This window comes from Hyperolius riggenbachi, chromosome 5 (genome assembly GCF_040937935.1).
Source record: "Hyperolius riggenbachi isolate aHypRig1 chromosome 5, aHypRig1.pri, whole genome shotgun sequence".
Lineage (NCBI taxonomy): Eukaryota > Metazoa > Chordata > Amphibia > Anura > Hyperoliidae > Hyperolius > Hyperolius riggenbachi.
In genome coordinates this window covers 68,921,328-68,935,053 of record NC_090650.1, presented here as the reverse complement: position 1 = coordinate 68,935,053, position 13,726 = coordinate 68,921,328, and the positions used below count along the sequence as shown (strand labels likewise).

Genomic DNA, 13,726 nt, shown 5'->3' with positions numbered 1-13,726 from the left:
CACCAGGTCTGGCCACGCTATGTGAATAGTTTTAGGAGTTCCATGGTCAGGGCCACATGTGACCAGCAGTGCCTAAATGGCATTTAGTCCCCAGCACGTTTGGTTGCACTCATCTTCTTTAGTTTGCCACACATCCTGAAGAAGCTATAGTGCAGCAAAATATGTTGGGGCACTAAATCCATTTAAAGTGGATCCGAAATGAAAAACTATAACAAGTAACTATAAAATAACTATAACAAGTAACTTGTCTATGTATCTTATTTAAAGTTTAGATAGTTTACAAAGCAAATCTAGCTGCATACAGCTTCAACAGTATATAAGTATTTCTTCCTGTGATACAATGTGAGCAGCCATATTCTGCTTGTCATCTCAGAGGCAAACTGCTCTGCATCTCCACCCCTCAGCCTGTGAAAACTCCACTCCCCTTTCCTCCTCTCTCCTCTCCTCTCCACCCCTTGCCTCTGAAATCTCTGGCTGGTAACACCTCCTCCTTTGGGAAAACCCTCCACCTCCCCAGACTGAGCTCCTATGAGCACTTGCTACATGGGACTCAGAATGCCTAGGGGCTGGAGGGGCTGTGGGCAAGGCTTGTTTAGTTTATAGGGAATTAGGGTATTAAAAAAAAAGTATTTGGCTTGAGGAATGCCCTATAAACTAAATTTAAGGAGCACAATTATGCAATGAGTAAAAGTTTTATCTCAGATTCACTTTAAAGGGATACTGTAAGGGGGTCGGGGGAAAATGAGTTGAACTTACCCGGGGCTTCTAATGGTCCCTCGCAGACATCCTGTGCCCACGCAGCCACTCACCGATGCTCCGGCCCCGCCTCCAGTTCACCTCTAGAATTTCAGACTTTAAAAGTCTGAAAACCACTGTGCCTGCGTTGCCGTGTCCTTGCTCCCGCTGTTGTCACCAAGTGCGTACGGCTCAGGCCCAGTATGGTCTGTGCCTGCGCAGTATGCTCCTGGTGACATCAGTGGGAGCGAGAACACGGCAACGCAGGTGCAATGGTTTTCAGACTTTAAAGTCTGAAATTCTAGAGGTGAACCGGAGGCGGGGCCGGAGCATCGGTGAGTGGCTGCTTGGGCACAGGATGTCTGCGGGGGACCATTCGAAGCCCCGGGGAAGTTCAACTCATTTTCCCCCGACCCCCCTACAGTATCCCTTTAAGCCCTGCTGGTCACATGGGGCCCTGACCATGAAACATCCTAAGTCCTTAAACATCATTTCACTTTGAATTCATTGCTGTGCAACAGAGAATATCATCGTATCGCAATGCAATTATGTTGCAGTGCTGCTTCCACATTGGTGCACTAGCAGTGCGGTGTGACAGATTCTGTTGAAATAATGTATGGCAATGCTGTGTGTTACTTCATGATGCAGTGTTCTGTAGCGTTAGGCTTATTTGTAGTTGATCATAGTTAGTCAATAAATCTCAGCAAATTTTCAAATGGCTGTTTTATTATAAAGTATCAAAGCCTTAAAAGTACAAATTTAACTGCCCTCCCCTCGAAAGTGAAAAAAAACCAAACACAACAATATTTAGAAATCAATATCACTTAAAGGGGTGTGAATTTCAGCAATTCCTCTTTGTTCTAAAATATTATTTACAACCTAAAATATACTACCACAAAAAAATTGTAGCAGAACAGCATTAAAACAGCTCAACTCAGCACTTTGTTCTTCAGTGGAAAGCTTCTGGCCACATCCGAAGAGGTGATAACATTATCTTTTGTTTACTTTCCTTTGTCAGATACATTTAGTAAACATTAGCAAACTGCCGAAACTGAGCTGTACTGAACCAGTAAATCCTACGACTATAGTCGTCCAGATAGGAGCCGCTGTAATGTATCGGCATGCGTATACGCGTCCTGGGTTGTTGCGGCGGGTTTGCCTGCATTCACACACTCCCATGCTCTTTCCTGGCAACACTTTGGGCCAGTGCACACCAAAAGCCTCTAGCAGATCCACAAAACGCTGGAGGTTTTTGAAGCATATTTTTAGAGTGATTCTAGGCATGTTTAGAGAGGTTTTCTAAACATGCATAGCGTTTTTGGAGCGTTTTTGTGTAGCAGATTTTATAAGTTGTTGCAGTAAAGCGGTTACTGAACAGCTTCTGTAACAAAAACGCCTGGAAAACCGCTCTGATCTAGCGTTTTTCAGAGCGGTTTTCCACTTTCCTATACTTTAACATTGAGGCAGAAACGCCTCAGAAATCTAAAAAATGCTGCAGCCCCCGAGTTTGCGTTTGTGGAAAAAACGAACCGTTCTGGTGTGCACCAGCCCATTGAAATACATTACCCAAGCGTTTTTCTATCCCCAATCGGTTTAAAAAACGCTCCAGAACCGATCAGGCGTGCACCAACCCTTACAGGGGATCCATTGGTGAAGGAGAACAAGTGTTCCCCTGAGCCAACCATAGCCCCTGTGAATGAATCAACATGGCCAGTACATTGCTGAGACTGGTGTTGATTCTTGGTGGTCGTAATCGTCTCCAAGTTTCTAGATGGGAGAGACCAGGAAGCCCAATGGTGCAGTATCGTTTGTTAAGTTTGGATATGTTAATGTGTAATATAATACTCACAAGAATGGGTCCACTTGGCCAGCTCTGGTCTGTCGCTCTCATTGGGTTAATTGGGAACACAGTGTTCACAGTATAAGACCCCGAAGGGTAAAATGCGTTGTCTATTGTGCATGAATAAAACATATACTTACCTTTTTGGTTTGTCCTTAAGGAGGTAAGATTTACATACTCCTAGATATTTAAAAACACACATGCTGGTGCACATGGCAGGCGGGGCCCCAAGCTCTGCCACCGCCCAGGACCCCCAAAGTCCCCATGCAACACCAAGAGGGAGAGTACGGGTGAGCCCCAGTGCTCCCACCACCAAGGAATTCACTCTCCCTGCCTCTATATTTGCTGAATGTAAAACACACAAGAAATGTTCACTCCCAACCAGCAATCCGCCATTATAAATGGTCCACAAACAGCTTGTCAGCTAATAAAGTGCAGTAATATACACTCGTGTCTGCAGTACCAAATCTAGCAGGAATTGCATAAGTTCAGCAACATTCAGGTGAGAGGCTTTGGTCGGACATAATCATAGAATATGTCACCAGCAGGGGGCATTGCATGCAGGTATACCTTTCACTTTAGCCACTCTAGATATTACTTGATGATCAGATATTTAGGGTGCCTCTAATACTTTATATAGATTGCTGAGGAGAAGGAAGCTTGTTATCTCCCCTACAACATTCCTGCTCCTCAGTGATTAGCTGAGGGCAGTTCAGATTGAAGCTGCTCAAATACGATTTATGCTGTGCTCATATGTATTTACAAAGCAAGCTAGATGTGACAGTGCAGTTTTTAGGAGAAAAAGCGTAAGGGAGGACATGACATCAGGATTGGCTTTAGGCAGTAAAGATGGAAAATGCCTGAAACTGTTTTCTCTTTATTTATTATATAAAATTCACTGAAATCAAAACATTGACAGTACAATACATATGTTATGTAAGTAGAACAAGTATTTATCTGCTTATATTTGTAGGTTTAGTATGGCTGACCCTGCTGATTTAAGGCATTGGTGGGGCGGAGTTAGTGTTAGGCTTAGGTAGGGGAGGAGTAATGTGAGAGTTAGGTTGCAGTAATCAATAGTAGAATATCAGTAAAGTTAAAGATATTTTGCTAACGATAAAAGGATAGTGGAATATGTCCTGCTATCGGGTACATCTCTTGGTAATTTTAACATGTTGCGCTTATAGTACGCCTGACCTGGTCCCCAATACTTTTAATATTGATTTATTACTGGTGCTCAGCACAGAGCACCATCCTTCCCCTCCAGTGCCCCCCGTTCTGGCATAAATTATGGGCGGGGAGGAAGTGGCAGTTCCTTCTTCCCTCTGCGTATCCTTAACTCCGCCCCTCCACTTGCAGCTTTATGTCTGCATATGCTTCAGTGCACACACTGCACAGTTTAGCTGTGCTGTGTCAAGCTTGTGTTAATTGAGGTAGGAAGGATATCCGAGTTCATTTACCACAGGCCCGCACAGAGCGCAGCTCCTCTGTTTGCTGTGTGCAGTGAATCATAGAGCGAAACTAAAGCGTCGGGTGGAATTATAGACGGGCAGAGGGGAGGAAGAACTGCCACTTTCTCCCCGCCCACATCTGATGTTCTGCTAATTTGAAGATTATGACTGAGCAGAACGGGGGCCACAGCGGGCGTTGGAGGGGGGAGGATGGTGCTGTGACATAGTCACCTCACCAATAATAACCTCACCAATAATAAAACACTATTACAAGTTTAGGGTGGAGAAAAACTGTATCAGGGGTACTTCAAAAAAAGATACCATATAGGTGAGGTATGCCTAGAAAGTGCTATGATTCCAACACCTGCATCATGTGTCCAGGATAAGGCAGTGCTGAATTAATCAATACTAGATTAATTAACTGTTCTTTATCTCACATTCGGCCTTTGAAATGTAAAATATTTCTTACATTACTCTGTTGCAGGGAGATATAAATCACGCGGCAGCGACCTTTTGTATAGAAATGTTTTCACGCTTGTGAAGTGTGTCTTTTGTGTGTTGAAAGGTCATGGCTGTCCTCCTTGAAGAGAATCGTGCAGAGTACCAGTCTCAAAGCAAAGTTCAGTCTAAAGAGCCTTGTATGTCCATCAGTGAGGGCTGCTTCCATTTAAATACCAAGCTGCCATTTCTCCAAGGTAAAACACGTTGCTATTTATTTGTCTTTGTCTTTGTGTAAGTAGTACAGAGACGCTGGACCGCAGCTAATGGAACGCCAAATCTGCAGCTTGTGTCAGTTCAACAGGGGCGTTTTTAGAAGCTGTAAGCAAAGTAGTTTCCTGGAAAGGTACGGCTGTGTATTCTTATTGCAAAATTAGCCATTTAAAGGGCCTCTGCCTTGAAAAGGAGTATATCCAGCAGAAAGGTTTTGTGCTGGCAAATAAAAATGGAGTTTTAGTTTGTTGTTTTGTTATTTTAAATAAAACGATCATATTAAAGAGAAACCGTAACCAAGAATTGAACTTCATCCCAATCAGTAGCGGAATACCCCCTTTCCCATGAGAAATCTTTTCCTTTTCATCAGAAAATAATGAACTTTATCAGAATATGCTAATTTTTTGAGAAGGACCTGTATACACACACACACACACACACACACACACTGATACACACGCACTAACTTGAAATGATGAGATAGACATAGGTACATGTAGTACCAGTCCTACTTAGACCTTGTCTGTGTTCACTTTTTATTTCATTCCAAGTGCTCATAAGCCAGTGCTTTATCAATGCAGTATGATGCCTCGTACACACTTAACATGGTTTTTGGCCAAGGCAGACAGTTAGATTGTCTCTGCAATCGTTTGCGTAGAACAAATGTGACTAAGTCCAGGCACTTTCCAGGATTTGCAACTGTTTTCTTGCACTATTGCAGTGTCATAGAGTGCATACATGCAAAAGCAAGTGAATTGAGTAAATGGTGGGTTCAGAGGGGTAACACAGCAGCACAACAAATTTATTGTGTCAGTAACTGGTGAAAACGTTTATGTAACACATCCATGAATTGCCGTATAATTGACGGTTTTCCTGGGACTCCATGTTTATAATATATAATGCTTAAAGAGAATCTGTATTGTTAAAATCACACAAAAGTAAACATACCAGTGCGTTAGGGGACATCTCCTATTACCCTCTGTCACAATTTCGCCGCTTCCCGCTGCATTAAAAGTGGTTAAAAACAGTTTTAAAAAGTTTGTTTATAAACAAACAAAATGGCCACCAAAACAGGAAGTAGGTTTATGTACAGTATGTCCACACATAGAAAATACATCCATACACAAGCAGGCTGTATACAGCCTTCCTTTTGAATCTCAAGAGATCATTTGTGTGTTTCTTTCCCCCTGCATCTCTCATGCACTGAAGTTTCAGGCTGCTCTTTTCTTCCTGCAAACAGCTTTGCCCTTGTCTGTAATTCCTCACTATGTGAAAGCCCAGCCAGCTCAGAGGACGATTTATCCAGCTTGTAAAAGATAAGAGAGAAGAGAGAAGCTGCTCTAATCCTAAATAATACACAGGCAGTGTGCATAGAGGGGCCTGGAAAGGGGAGTTCATAGCAGAACCACAACACTGAAGAACTTGGCAGCCTTCCAGACACAGGCTGACAAGTCTGACAAGAGAGAGATAAGTTGATTTATTACAGAGACTGTGATAGTACAAAGTGCTGCAGTAAGCCAAAACACATTAGAATAGCTTTTGGAACTTGTAGGATGATAAAAAACAGGATGTAATTTTTGTTACGGAGTCTCTTTAACAAATGTTTTCTTCACATCTTTGCAGGACGGCAGGTTTACCAGCTGCACTTCTCGGACACACAGCGGCATTTGTTACTTACTGTGCACATCCTGAATGACACGTCTGGTTCTGCCGTTCTGAGGGAGAAATGTCTCATCTGTGTGTGGAATGTATGGCAGCCCTTCACTCCACAGCACATTCTCACGTGTGACTCTGAGGTAGGAGAAAAGCTCTCATTCAGGCTGCATTTCCACATCATGCACATCTCTGCAAGTGAATGGGCTAGTTTCCATATACTGTAATGTAATTTTCCTCATGTGTGTAAAGCTAACTACTCACCAGACGACCCAGGAAGATGGGTTACAGTGACGTCTCCAAACAACGAGCTTTCCACGATCCATCTTCCTGCTGGCATGTACACGCGACGGCACACAATGGGCGCAAACTGCAAGTCAAACAATCACGGTACTTTGCACGGAGTCATCAGGGTTCTTAACCTCCCTAGCGCTCTGGACAAGCTGTGCTCGTCCAGAGATGCTAGAGGGCACCGCTCAGGCCCCGCTGGGCCGATTGTGATAATTTTTTTTTCAAAAACGCAGCTAGCACTTTGCTAGCTGCGTGTTTGCCCCGCTCGCCGCCGATCCGCCGCTACCCGACGCGAAAGAGGGCCCCCCGCACACCCCCGTGCACAGCCTGGCCAATCGCCGCGGAGTCCCAGTGACGTCACGACGTCGATGACGTCACTCCATTCATCGCCATGGCGACGGGGGAAGCCCTAAAGGAAAAAAAATCGGGCGAAGAAAACCCTCCCGCTACATGAAAGGGAAAAAAAAATCGGGCGCAGAAAACCCTCCCGCGGCCATGCGGCCGTGGGAATTGAAACGCCCAGCAGGTTAAAGACTCCGGAGTACCCTTGAATAAAGAAATAATTTTCAGTGAATTCAGACTGTCGAGTCTACTTGGGGGAGATAATCTTGAGGAAAAGGAAACCAAAAACACAAAGAGACCGGGAGCCCAATCTAGTGTAGTATGTTATAGCAGGTGGTAGAGGAAGTAAGAGGTGTTTATAATGCTCACAAAATGGGGTTCCTAGAATAGCAACCACTTAGGCCTCATTCACACCTAAAATCGAAAACACTAACGCAAGCGTTTTGCATTTGTGTGTGTGTGGGGGGGGGGGGGGGGGGAGAGGGGTGTTTGTTTGTTTATTTTTTTCTGGGAATTAATTTTTCAACATTAGCATCCATTATTTCATCGTGTAGGTGGAATGCTGTTGCTTCAGCCCAGGTAATGCATGTCTGGTGTTTGCTGGCACAGTGAATGGCTCCGTGTTAGTGTGGGACCTGCGAGAGGACGTCAGCACGCATCACACTATACACATAGAAGATGACAAATGGACGTTCAGATCTGTGACATTTTCTACCGGTGAGTTGTTTACGTTCTTGATTGGCATTAAAGTTAGGATGTTTTGTAATGTTATATCTGTATTACATTGTGAGAGGACTGATTTGTTTAATATGTATATATTTTTTGTACTATTAATCCAACAGTTGCTTTATTGGTGTTTAGTACTGCAATTTAAGTGACTGGTTGTTTGCAACCACTTTTAGATGGGGTTTACATTCCTGTAAATCACAAGCATCCCATAAAGGCTATAGAACCTGTTCCAAGCGGAGAAGCAAAGGATCATGGGATATCTCAATTGTCTTCTCACGAAGGTACGTACAGATTATTGTTTGAAACCGTCGCCTTATACATTTTAGAAAGTAGTATTGATTCTTATATTCTATTATAGTTAATATTAGTAATCTCTAAAAACACAAGAAAACCCCCAGAGAACAACTGAGAAAAAGGTGACCAGTTGGTCTTATATAGGCCTCAATTCACTAAGCTTTATCAAACACTTTATCAAACGTTTGATAATTTACCTCATGAGTAAAATCTAATTTTGAATTCACTAAGGTGTTATAGATTTATTGACCGTTTCATCGATAAAACATTCGATAAATATATAACACCTTAGTGAATTCAGAATTAGATTTTACTCATGAGGCAAATTATCAAACGTTTGATAAAGCTTAGTGAATTGAGGCCATAGAGACTTATGCTAATATGATAATACTATTACATTTTAATAAACTTCCTAGTAACAAATGTACAACGTCATATTTATGCAACATCCCCTTAAACCATTAGCAGCTTCAACAGAGTTATCTCGATAAGTGCTCTGCTTTTGACCTCAGTAGGCAGAACTCGCTGTGCTGCAAATTCTTGGAATTCTTTGATCTCTGTCTGCCAGCAGAAAATAAAGAAACTGAAAGCAGAAGGCCTCTGTTATTGTCTCACACTGCCCTCTAGTGACAAGTGGCCATAAATACATATTACAGCAGTACTAATTAGCAGCAAGTAAATGTAACCAGTAAGATATACAAAAATGTGCTAAAATAAATTGGCCTGGAGCACTTGCAAACCTCTAAATAAATTGGCTGCTAAATGGTTAATTCTTGTTAAAATACCGAACTTCCATTATGACAGATATTTGCATCCAATCAATAAACTAGTCAGTAATGTAACTTTGCTAGCCTGATGCATATTGTGCAACCTCTTTGCCTCTTCCTCAGAGACCCACATCCATTAATTGTACATTTGTATAATTTCAACATTTTGACACACAGTGCTATTTTAATATTCATGTTTTCCCAAAATGTATACATTCATATTAGTTTAATATACCTAACTTTTTGCATATATTGAAATCGTTACCATATGTTCATAAAGTCCATTGTTTATTATATCCTCTGCTTGTGTGTGAGTGCCAGACACACCAAGAAGCTAAATACATCTCTGATTATCTTTTTGACCACAGGTGTTGGTGTGCTCAAAAGCAGGATAGCAAGCAAGTACAGAAATAGACAAATTTAGGCCCCGTTCACACTGCACACGTTTCCAGCCGCGTCTTGGAAACGCGTGCAGGTGGCCGACACGCACGGCATCAGACAGTGCATAGAGTGCACTGTCTTATGTTCACACTGCATGCATTCCGGACCTGTGCGGTCCGGGAACGCATGCTGCACGCATTTTTTGCAAAAACGAGAGGCTGTCCCATTCACTTTTAAGTGATGGGATCAGCCACGCAACGCACACAAACGCGGATAGCGTGCGTTCGCATACGGTGCGTTCCGCACGCATGGCCATCCGCGTTTGTGATATGAACGGGGCCTTAGGGTTATGAAGCAGAACAGAAAGGGATAAGGTAGTGGATTGAGGTTTAAATTCTGGGGTTCATGCTGAACATAGATGTTTATTTCTCTGACTTCTACCCTGTATATTCTGTGTAACCACAAACCAATTAGAGCAGATGATGGTCTAAAAAGTGATTTGTGGACTGCAGGAAAACTGAGATGAAGCTTTGAGATAGTGACTCCCTCTACTACAGCATGGCCTCCAGTTTACATTTGCAATAACTTCAAACCAAAACTGGTTTAGCTAAAGGAAGCCAGACTATTCATTAGTTCATATGCTGTCCTCCCCCCTTGCCCTCTCTCCTATAGAATACTGGCAGCCCTGAGGATACTCGTGTCCCCCCAGAGTCGTTCGTCCCAATAAAACAAGCAGGATTCCCTGCCGCGACGAACGACTCTGAGGGGACACGCATATCCCCCCCAGTGTTCTATAGGAGAGAGGGCAAGGGGGGAGGAGAGCGAGACACGAAGCCGGCGGCTTGATCTGTTACATTGCAGCCGGCTTATTTGTCATTTAATTAACTCACTTTTTTAATATACATATTGTTACGTCAACTAGTAATACAATTAGCACCACCTGTGGCGGTTACAATCACAGTTTTGTTACGTGAAGCAAGTATGATTGAAATTAGCAACAACAGCGCCACCTGCCGGATGCTAACGGATAAGTACCGTGTTTTTACTTATAAACCTTGTAAATCAGTTAGTTTGCATTTGTAGCTTAGATTGTAGCATGAAAACCTTAGGCCTTTATTGTAAAATCCTCTACTTTAATCTAGTCATAAGTAGGTCAATAGAAACTTAAAGGTGATAGGTATTTGGCCAAGTTTATTTCCTTTTAAGCAATACCAGTTGAATGGCAGCCCTGCTGATCCTCGGCCTCTAATATTTTAAGCCATAGGGCTTGATTCACAATGCCGTGATAACTCTTATCACGGTCGCGCTAGGGCAAACACAAATTTGCACGCGAAATTGCAGCCGGTTTCACGTGAAAATGACCCCGATTTTGCGCGTGAAAAACGTTATGCGCGTTAAAGCGCGCGCAAAACGCTAGCGTGACCATGATGAGAGTTATTACGGCTTTGTGAATCAAGCCCCTAGACTCTGAACAAGCATGCAGCAGATCAGGTGTCTATGAAAAGTCTGACAAGATTAGCTGCATGCTTGTTTCAGGTGTGTGATTTAGACCCTACTGACCAGAAAACAGCAGGACTGCCAGGCAACTGGTATTGTTTAAAAGGAAATAAATACGACAGCTTCCATAGTTCTCACACTTCAAGTTCCTTTTAATCTGGCAAGCATGTCATTCATTGAAGGGTAGAAATTGATTTACCATTTTACACCACCTGCTTTTGCTCATATTTTGGCAAAAAATGTACCCACTGGCCTTGTGATGCTTAATGCAGTGTTAGATAGCTGTTCCTTTTTCTGCACTCAACTAAAATCTTATACTGCACCCAGTCACACTTGTGATTAGTAAGCTGTCAAAAATTAACTGAAAGTTTATCAATTTAGCGTAAAGGGGTCAATAAATAATTTGCAGATTTAACCAGAGCAATCAAATATTTAATCCCAGCTATGGCCACAATAGCTGTTAAAACGCACACACAATGGTTGTCACCCGAAGGGCCCAGTACTCAATCCCTTGGGCGACAGTTCAAGTGCTGAGTGCTGTACAGAGGCCTTGCTCCGCTATAGCAGAGCGAAGCATCGGTTTCTGTGGGGAAAGAGCAGAGTTGATGGAACAGCTTCTGGTGTTCCAGATCTTCAGGCAAACTTTAAACACACTTTGGTGACACCTGTGCATATGCTTTAAACGAATGCAGATGACACCTGTGCATGCACTTAATTCTCGTCTGAGTTGTCAGTGAACCGCTGCATAGGCAGTTCCGCATAGTATGTGTACGCTCCTTTTGACTTTTTTTTTTTTTACCCACCCAGACATAATTTTGTCCATGCAGCATATCCTGATGCCTTTGCATACACACACATTTAAGCTGCTTTTAATCAAAAAAATGTTTTTTTCTTCCAGAGATTTCTGGTTTGTCATTTCAACTAGCATCACTGGATGAAAGTGGACATCTTATTTTTTGGGTAAGTTTACTGTGCTGAAGAAACTCCAAGATGTAAATGTCCTGTTATTCAATGCTTTCAATTAAACAGTACAGTAATTCTGTATATACTCGCATATAAGCCTAATTTTTCAGCAGAAATGATGTGCTGAAAAGTTACCCCCTCAGCTTATATGCGAGTCAGTTGAGCAGAATGGATAGGGGAGCAGGTTTTGTTACTCGCAGTGTGCAGAGTGCGCTGATCAAGACTACCTGTGTCCCCTGGCTTGTGGATCAGAGCATGCAATCAATGTGTCAGCAGTGCAATGATCAGGGATTCTTCCTGTGTGGCAATTGCTGTCTCATATCTATGACCCCCATCTAGTTGCGTCTTGAGACACAACTACAGTATCATCCTTGTGGCACATCTGGCTATGAGGAGGGGAGCTGACTTGTACATATGGCTACTAGGGAGGGGGCTTATACGCGAATCAATCACCTTTTCCTGGTTTCTGAGGAAAAAGTTGGTACCGTGGCTTATACGTGGGTCGGCTTATATGAAAGTATAAACAGTACTTTTTTATTGTGTTTATCTATCTATCTGAGGTTGAGTTATGATGCATGGTACCTATCTGATCTTTTGGGATGGGCAGGCTTTTATATACTACTTAATAAAGTCTTAACCACTTCACCACTGAGGGGTTTTACCCCTTGAACACCAGAGCAATTTTCACCTTTCAGCGCTCCGTCCATTCATTCGTCTATAACTTTATTATTACTTATCGCAATGAAATGAACTATATCTTGTTTTTTCTGCCACCAATTAGGCTTTATTTAGGTGGGACATTATGCCAAGAATTATTTTATTCTAAATGTGTTTTAATGGGAAAATAGGAAAAAATGTGGGAAAAAAATATTATTTTTCAGTTTTCGGCCTTTATAGTTTTTAAATAATGCATGCTACTGTAATTAAAACCCATGAAATGTATTTGCCCATTATTCCCGGTTATAAAACCGTTTAAACTATGTCCCTATCACAATGTTTGGCCCCAATATTTTATTTGGAAATAAAGGTGCATTTTTTTCAGTTTTGCGTCCATCCCTAATTACAAGCCCGTAGTTTATAAAGTAACAGTGTTATACCCTCTTGACATAAATATTTAAAAAGTTCAGTCCCTAAGGTAACTATTTATGTTTTTTTTTTTAATTGTATTTTTTTTTTTTTTTTAAATTACAAAAAAAAAAAAATGGGGAGTGTGGGAGGTAATGAGTTAATTTATTATGTAAAACAATTTATTTGTATGTGTAAAATGCATTAGGGTGTAGTTTACTATTTGGACACAAGATGGCCACAGTGAGTATGTTTACATGCGACCTGTAAGCGACCGGAAGGACGCTTACAGGAAGCAGTAGGAGGCTGGGAGACTCACAATGATCGCGCTGTTTCTGAAAGAAGCAGCAGATCATTGTGGGAGCTTAGATCAACGAACGGGAATGGATTTTCCCGTTCATTGATCTCCGGGCGAGCGGGCGGCGGCGTGCACGAGCGGCGGGTGCGCGCGCACGAGCGGCGGTAGCGCGGAAGGTACGGATTTCTCCGTCCCTGGTTTTTTAGGAGGGAAAAAAGGGACGGAGAAATTTGTACCGCCGTGGGTAAAGTGGTTAAAGGGACACTTAAGTCACCTGAAAAAAATGAGTCGCCGGCAGCCACTTCCGGTTTCGGCGACAGGAGCTGACAGGCCGGGAACGCGAGTGATTCTTCGCGTTCCTGGCCATAATAGCGCCCTCTATGCTGCTATATGCTATAGCAGCATAGAGGGCGCTATTATTGCCAGGAACGCAAAGAATCACTTGCGTTCCCGGCCTGTAGCCTCCTGTCGCCGAAACCGAAAGTGGCTGCCGGCGGGGCCAGGAGCATCGGAGCGAGTCTACGTGGGCACCGGACAGCTGCAGGGGGCTGGTAGAAGCCACAGGTGAGTAAAACTCATTTTTTTCAGGTGGCTTTAGTGACCCTTTAAGTTTTATATATTAGGCAAATACAATAATTTAAGAAGATTCTTGAAAATACAGTGGAGCCCGTGTCATTTTGTTTTGGTTGCTGATTGCAGGTGTCTGATG

At 42.7% G+C, this 13,726-nt stretch overlaps 1 protein-coding gene across 2 annotated transcripts in view; it reads left to right on the top strand.

Annotated features, from left to right (window-relative positions):
* Nucleotides 1-13,726, top strand: part of DYNC2I1 (dynein 2 intermediate chain 1) — a 119,124-nt gene that overhangs the window by 77,607 nt on the left and 27,791 nt on the right. For both annotated transcript variants that reach the window (XM_068235842.1, XM_068235841.1), the window contains exons 12-16: nt 4,592-4,721; nt 6,361-6,533; nt 7,578-7,740; nt 7,926-8,033; nt 11,590-11,651. In XM_068235842.1, coding sequence (XP_068091943.1) covers nt 4,592-4,721; nt 6,361-6,533; nt 7,578-7,740; nt 7,926-8,033; nt 11,590-11,651 — 636 coding nt within the window. The remainder of the gene's footprint in view (nt 1-4,591; nt 4,722-6,360; nt 6,534-7,577; nt 7,741-7,925; nt 8,034-11,589; nt 11,652-13,726) is intronic.